Source organism: Apus apus, chromosome 10 (genome assembly GCF_020740795.1).
Source record: "Apus apus isolate bApuApu2 chromosome 10, bApuApu2.pri.cur, whole genome shotgun sequence".
Classification (NCBI taxonomy): Eukaryota; Metazoa; Chordata; class Aves; order Apodiformes; family Apodidae; genus Apus; species Apus apus.
In genome coordinates, this window is record NC_067291.1 from 560,816 (window position 1) to 568,783 (window position 7,968).

Below are 7,968 nucleotides of genomic sequence, written 5' to 3' on the forward strand. Positions count from 1 at the left end.
GCTCCAGCAGCACATCTGCCACCCTCTGATGTCTGGGGACCTACAGACACCGTTCACCATCAGCTGGAGCCATGGACCTTTCCCCCAAGGACAGCTCTCACATCAGACAAACCTGCTGCAGAGCAGCTCCTCCTGCCCACACGCAGACATTTGTTCTTCTGACAGGAGACATGGAGGTGAGATGAATCCTTGCCCTGCTTCTGCCCTGAGCAGAAGACACTGGTCTGGATGCAGGACCCTCACAACACATGTCCTCACCTTATGCAAGTACATCTGTCTCTGCTTCACTCCTGGCCACACCATGGCTCCATGGAGCATGCCTGGTATGTCCACAGCCCAACAGCAAGAAAGTCTTCCACAAAACAGGACAACCAGGTTGCAGGGGGGGGTGCAGGGGGCTGTGCTCCCTAAAACCAGACCAGAAATGCCAATCCTAACCAGCACCATGCCCTGATCTCCCTTAGCACCTTCTGCTTTGGGATGGCAGTGCAATGTTTCCACAGCCTCTTCTGGGCCATGCAGCAGGGCTGGGGACTCTCAGTGTGGGCCCTACTGGGTCCTTGGGTTTCCAGCAACCAGAGCCTGCTGCCACCTGAGCTTGGGTTCAGTGATCAAGGAGAGCAATGTGCAAGGCCAGCACATGTGGTCCCATGCAACTGTCATCTAGAGAAACCCACCCCAGCAGTCACTGGGCTGGCTGAAGGTAGGATCACATTCATATGTGTGCTCTACCACCCTGTCCTACCACAGGAAAAAACTGGCCAGTTGGGCTTGAGACTGTCCCTACCCATAGGGCATGAGGTCAACCTCTTGTCCCTGTCCACAAGGCTGGGTGCAGGAGATGATCTTCATGAGAGAGAGCAAGCACTATCCCTTCTCCCATCTCCAAGCAAGAACCAATGAGTGAGCCCTGGGGCCAAAGAAAGCCTCACCACTCCAAACACACCCAGAAGAGCACAGACCCTGTGTAAGCCTCCAGCTCCACACTCGCCTGCCACTCAGCTACCACCCAAAGCATCACAACAACCCTCTGTATTGGGGCTGAAGTGAGGAGGACAGCAGGTCCTGGGACAGGCAGCCTCTCAGCCATGCCATGACCCTGCAGTGGTCAAAGCATCCTTGCCAAGCCTTCAGCATCCCCTCTGCCACACCAAGGGCAGGGTCATCTGGCATCCACCTCCTCACCAGTACTGCCCACCCCAGGGTCCCTTCTCACCAGACATGGGGGGGCTGATGCACCTCAGTAGAGCCCAGGTTCAGCTGTCCCAGGGCTGCCTCCCACTGCCCTGCCCCCTCACCAAGTCCAACTGCCCAGCACTTGGCATCAGCAGGAATTCTGTCCCAGCCATCCCACCTGGCAAAACAGGACTTCTAACCTGCGAGTTCAGTCCTTCACCTCCAGCCTCTGCCACACAAGCCATCCTCATGTAATGGTGGCTGTTGCTGCAGAAGGTACTTTTATGCTTCAGGGGTGGCCCATGGTGCACAGGCATCCCTGGGAACATGCTTTGGAGACTGCTCACCTCCAGGTCTGAGAAGGCTACTGGGTCCCAGCTGGTGCATGGTGCTCCAGGAGACAAGGTGCTGAGCACTGTAGGTGAGGTGCTGACCACACTTCCATGCTCATGCCCCAGTGAGGCTTCAAGCCAAAACCTTTATTTCAGGCTAATGGAAGGCCAGGACAAGCAGAAGCCTCACTCCACGAGTCAAGTAGCAAAGTCTTCACGACTTGGCACGGCCAAGACCAGCAAGCCTAAAGAATCTTTTGGCCCAAAAAGCCTTCAGTTCCAGCAAGTCATACTAGACTTCCCACAGCACCACTTCCTCTAGCAGAGGCACAAGGAAGAACAGCAAAACCTGAAGCACTCCCAGCTACCTTCCCGATATCTCCAAGGGCTACCTTCCCACTTGGGTGAGAGGAAAGCAGAGTCCCTTGCTAACAAGTTTAGCCCTTTGTACCTTCTGCAGGCACCACCAGAAACCCCTTCGTTTTGATGCCAGGCAGGGAAAGCTCTGCTCAGCAACTCCTCAGCTCAGCCAAGGAGGAAGACTCATTTCTGAAGCTGGGTCTCATTTGTCAGACCAGCTACACAGCCAGGGAGCAGCAGGAAGAACCATTACCCCATCATGAGGACCAGGTGGGATATTGATGCTCAAAGCAACTTAGACTCTTGTCTGAGAAACTTGGATTTGAAAGAGCAAGAAAGGGGGAAGGAAGCTTCTTTATGGTGTCTTTACAGAGGCATCAAGACACAAGGAGATAATGGGGAGATTCCCACATGGCTCCCCCAGTAAGGGCAACTTGTTGATGGACCAAGAGGTGGTCTGGGAACACCCCACTTCCCAGAACTTCTGTGGACATGGTGTCTGCTCAGCCAACAATCTGTCCCTAACAGAAAGGAGAATCTAACACTGAGGGGACTTTTATGATACATGAAAACAACTCTGAAGCACCATCCTGATTCAGCCAGACCAAGTACAAGAAGATTAGCAAGTAGTGAACACAACTACTACACCCTCAAGTTCTGTGTAACAAAGAGCAGCATCACAAAGCCATTTGACTTCAGAAATTATATTAACCTTGTTTGGTTTTTTTCCAAGTCAGAGCCAGAATCCATGCTTGCAAGAGGTATCCTGGTCCACTCAAGCAGAGATTACAGAAATCAAGAGATGCCTGGCACCAGTCCACCAAGTGCTACACACGTCCAGCATGTAACTGGGGCTGCTCACCAGCAGCATTCCTGGGTGGTTCTGGCGTGCAACAGCTCAGATGAAGGAACCACTACAGAGGTGGTCTTCCAGAAGCTGAGAGACTTCTGCCTCCCCTACCAGGGCATCTTCAAACTCTGCCAGGTAACACCACAGCCTTGTCCTGGATTAACAGGGAAGATGATCCTCTCCCAGGAGAGCTTAGCCAGGCAGCTTCTCTCAGTCCTCTTCTGGACTGTACCCACCAGACACCACCTTATGTTTGATGTGTTCCACATTCAGAAGCCCACAAGGCACAAACTCTACCACAATGGCAGCAGCCACCACCAGAGCTGCAAGCAGGCCCTTGAGACCGGCCACTCAACAGATCATTCAGAGGAAAGGGGACAAGAGGACACATGGGATAAAACAGACTTCACCACCCACTCTGGGCATCTCAATAGCCAGCTCCAAGTTTCCCCTGTTCCCCACTGACCAACAACGTCCCAGTGACCTCCTGGGAGAGCAAGAATGAACTTCCCAAGTCAAAGCAACACTTGGGCATCAGACACCCAGGACAGGGAGAACACATGGGGTCCTTACTGCAACACAACCACAAAGACAACGTGCAGTGTCCACAGGAGGCCAGCGAGCTCCTCTGGCTGCCAGGAAAAGCTGTGCCTGCAGCAGGAGTGTGCAACACCCGGGCAGCTGCCCATCTCCCACCAGCCCTCGGCAGTGCCCGAACATACACACACTGCCACGGAGATTGGTGGCTGCCTGGAAAGCTAAACAGAAGATAGCAGCAAGCAGGGAGGGATTTGGTTTGGGGAGGTGTCTGGTGAGGAACAGCAGGGACTGACATCAGGCCCTGTTTGTTTAACATTCCCTTTAACGACCTCGAGAGGAGCGAGAGGCATTCCTGTCCTCCACATGTCACCGGCAGGAAGGGGCTGCGAGATCCAGGGGCTCACAGATAAGATAAAGGGGAAGGCTGAATTTGGGAGCTTTGCCCTGTGGTATCTGAGGCACCCGGCACCCTCTGGGAACGCTCAGGGAGGCAGCAAAGGAGGCTCAGGGAAGGGGGGGGATGATGGAGGAGTGTCCATAGCACCAGGATCTGGCAGCGTTATCCACACAATGCGGGAAGATATTCCAGCACACCCTCCTGCTAATGGTGGGACTACAAGATTCCACTTCACACTAAACATACTTACTGCTCTCTATCAAGGGGAGCTCTAGACAAAAATTTGGGTGGGATGTGGGATTAAACCCACCAGACCACACCAGGACCCTGAACACAAGGTCACTCACTCCTTGTGCCACTATTAACTTCTTCTGCAGTGAGGAATGGCTCCTGGTCAGCCACAAGGACGTAGAGGAAAAACAAACATTCAAAGGGCTCCCACTGGGTCAGAGCAGCCACCACGGGGCCCAACCAGCAACTCATCCCCCACAGTTACTTCTGATGGGTGCTAGGGGAGAGAGGACTTTCCAACAACAACCCCACCAGGGATGGGGACATCCCCCTCACCAGTCCCAGCCCACCAGCATCCTCAGCCAGCTCCAAGGTGGTCAGTCCTTTGCTGCACCCCTGGGTGCAGAGTGACAAACACACCCAGAAAGGCTACAGGCAATCTAGCAGGGGGGACTAGACCATCCCCTCCCCACATGCATGTGGAGGTGGCACAGTGGGGCTGCTTCTGTTCACCCCCTGCCCCATTCCCCAGGGATGCAACCTTTCACTTGGTTTTCCAACCACAACGCATCACCCCAGGTCTCAGGGAGGCCCAGCTTCCCCAAAGGAAATTATTTCTCAGCTCCTGGAACCCAATAGCTTCCAGCACCCACTTTGCCAAACCACCACCTGGCAGCAGGGAATAGGCTCTATCTCAGCACCAAGAGGTCACCCAGCTACCACCCACCAGGAGTGAATCCACCAGGACGCACCGACCTCCGCGAGCTTTGCAGGCCAGTGAGTAATTGGATCAAGGAGCCGCACTGAGTCTTCTGCGCACGCGCAGCCCGTGAGACCCCTGCCACCAAACCTCCCCATCCTGGGGAAACAGCACAGGGCCCCAAGTGCTCCATCTCTCTACCAACCCACACCAGTGCCACCCAGTGTGGCTGGGCTACATCACCAGCAACATCCCACCCACATCCCATCGCATCACCTAAGCCCCAAGAGGGAGAGAAACGCCACGGCTGCCACCTGCCAATCCATTCCACCCCATTACCCGGGTCCCCCCATGCCAGGGTTGAAGGCCAGTGGGCGTGATGGCCCCCAGACAGCTGGTGCACAGGGACCACCCAGCCCCAGTGGGCAGAGGAGCAGAGCCAGGCGCCATGTTGCGGCGGCGCGAGCGCACGGCGCGCTGGAGAAGGGCGAGGGGAGGGGGCTGAGCACCTCCCTGGTCCCGAGGGCCGGGTGTGGAGACTGCAGCAAAATGCTGCCACTGAGGCCAGGCATTTTCCAGAGCCCTCTCCAAGATGGAGGGCAGCTGGTGCACCAACGCCTGCTCCAGGGGTGCCATTGCCACCACCCAGCAGCTCCAACAGCTGGAGGGCAAATGTGCCAGGCTGGGCTTGGGCATGTGGCTATGGCAAGTGACCCTTGCAAGCCCTCCCAGCACAGAGTCCAGCAGCATTCAGGCTGTGCCTTGCAGTGGTCATCCAGGGGAAAGGGACTACTGGCAGGGCAGCTCACAGCTCTCCAGCCCCAGAGCGTGGGGACCAGGGCAAGGTCTCCACCACTGTGGTCCAGGCATGTCCCACATAGACAAAGACGTACTGGAATGCAGAAGCCTGGTATTCTCCAGCCACGGGGGCTTGGGGACACGAGTCCATGCCCACGGGCTGGAGGGAGTGGTGACCTGTCCATCCGCTGCCTTGCGGGGCTACAGGGACACTGGGCTGACAAGAGGGCTCCCAGCCGGGAGCCGAGCTCACCCTGCCTGGCCCCCAGCCCCGATCTGGCTCCTACTCCTTCCCCGAGATGGCCCGTGAGGCTCCAGGACCGCAGCCCCTCCCAGCGCTCTGCCCGAGGTCTCCAGCCCCGATGGCTCCGTTCTTTGGCTGCGCGGGTCCAGCCTCGGCTCCCCAGCCCAGGGGGACCCCGGCATCCCGCCTCCGCTCCCCCAACGACCCGGTGATCCAGCCCCGATGCCGCGTCCTCGGCTCCCCAACCACGGCGCCGCTCTCGGTCCCCGCCGCCCGACGCCCCAGCGCCGCGCCCCCGCTTCCTCAGCCCCAGATCCCCGACGGCCCCGTGCTCCGTTCCCGGTCCCCCGCCGCCCACAGCGGTCCATCCCCAGCTCCCTCGTCCCGGCTCCCCGCCGCCGCCACGCTCCCTCCCCGCTTCTTCGACGCTCACCTCCTCCTCGACGTTACCGCCGCCGTTGGTGTGCTCGGTGTCCTTGTTGAGGTTGCTCATGGTGGGATGCCGGGGCGGGGAGGGGGGGGGGGGGGAAGTGGGGGTGCCGGCTGCTCCGGGGCTCCGCCGGGCCGGGTGCCGGTGCGCGGGGGCGGTGCGGGGCGGTGCGGTGCGGGGCGGTGCTGCCCTCCCGGCTCACATGCGGCGTCCCGGGACCGCGCCGCTGTTAAGGGCCGGGCCGGAGCGGGGCCGAGCGGAGCGCAACGAGCCGCAGCTGCGGGGCCGACGCGCCGCAGCCCCCGCCGCTCCGCCCGGTGCCGCCGCCGCGCACCGAGCAGCGGGGCCGGGACCCGCCCGCCCCCGCCCCGCCCGCCCGGGCCGCCCCCGGGCCGCCCGCCGCCAATCCCGGCCCGACCCGCCCACCCCACCCCGGGGGGGTGCGGGGCTTTTTTTCTTTTCTTTTCTTTTCTTTTTTTTTTTTCCTGCCGTTGGGATCGAGTTATTTTAATTTTTTATTTATTTTTTTTTTTCCCCCCGTCCTTTCCGCGAAAAACTTTCTCAACTTTGATGAACTTTCGGCCTTCGACTTTCTTAAAGGGCCCGCCGGTCTCCGCGCCGGGCTGCTCCCTCCCGGGCATCCCCGGAGCCGGGAGGGACCTCCTGGCTGAACCCCGCGGGGGTCCCAGCGCCCCGGGACTGCAGCCCCGCAGCCCTGGGACGGCAAAGCTGCAGCCTCCCGCTGACAGCCCGCAGTAGCCCTGGGGCACCGGCCCTCTGAGCCTGCGGCAGTGGCCCCACATCCCCGAGGAAAATGACCCCACGTCCCCCTGGACAGTGGCCCCATACGCCTTCAGACAATGATCCCACATCCCTCAGGATAGTGGCCCTGTGAGCCTGGCGAGTGGCCCCACATCCCCCAGGACAGTGAACCTACATCCTCCCAGACAGTGGCCGCACATCCCCCAGGATTGTGGCCCTATAAGGCCAGGACAGTGGCCCTGAGCCCCAAGAAGAGCAGCCCCACAGCTTCCAGGACAGCAGGCCTCAGTTCCCTGGGGACAGCAACCCAGTTCCTCCTTGAGAGAGCAGCCCCTCTACCCTGGAGAGCCGGTGGGTGCCAGGAGCACCGCCCATCTCCCAGGCCTGGCAGGAGGGTTGAGGCATGGCAGGGTTGAGGCATGTCCAGCTTCTTGCCCCTCTTCCTGCCTGCACCAGTGCCCGACCAGCCTCATCCCAACAAAGCAGGCAGGGAGGTTGGCACAGGTTGGAACCAGGGTTCCCAGCTCCCCAGTGCAGCAGTGTGCCAGAGATCCCGACCATGACCTGGGAGCAGCCCAACCCATTCCCACCTCCCCTGCAGCAGTTTGAGAGGATGAAGAGGGTCCTGCCCTCTCTCTCCTACGCCTTTGTGCAAAAGGGCAGCTGCATGTTTACATGGAACAGGAGCAGAAAGAGGAGTGAACGGCTGATTCCTGCATGCTGCATCCCACAGCTTGGTCCCTGTGCAAGGTGAGCATGTAAAACCCCAAGGTTTTGGGGTCAACCCACAAAGTGGGAGATATTCAGGGGATGTGAGCCATGTTAGCTTAATCAGTGCTGCTTGTACCCCATCCTCGCTGCTTCCTCACCCTTAGTAGGTGGGAGTGGGGGGGAAGCATCAGTCCTACCCTGCTCTGGTGGTCCCATAGCCCCTCTGAGCTGTGAGAACAATTCAACTGCAACCCAAATGGAGTCCACAACTGTCTCAGAGTCATTTCCTTCCAGCAGTAGGTCAGAGATAACACTTAACACCTGTGCAGGTTGTGAGGAGGTGTGAGCCTGTCTGGGGACAATCACAGCTGATTCCTCCCCTGATTTCACTGCCCTGCTCAAGCCCCAGCCTCTAACTTGCTTTGCCACCTGGTTAT

The 7,968-nt window shown here is 58.9% G+C and overlaps 1 protein-coding gene across 1 annotated transcript in view; it reads right to left on the reverse strand.

The window, feature by feature from the left end:
• Window positions 1–6,355, reverse strand: part of RBPMS2 (RNA binding protein, mRNA processing factor 2) — a 28,579-nt gene extending 22,224 nt beyond the window's left edge. The window contains exon 1 of the mRNA XM_051628783.1: window positions 6,062–6,355. Within this exon, the coding sequence (XP_051484743.1) occupies window positions 6,062–6,121 (60 nt within the window). The 5' untranslated portion in view covers window positions 6,122–6,355. The remainder of the gene's footprint in view (window positions 1–6,061) is intronic.
• Window positions 6,356–7,968: the final 1,613 nt, after the last annotated feature.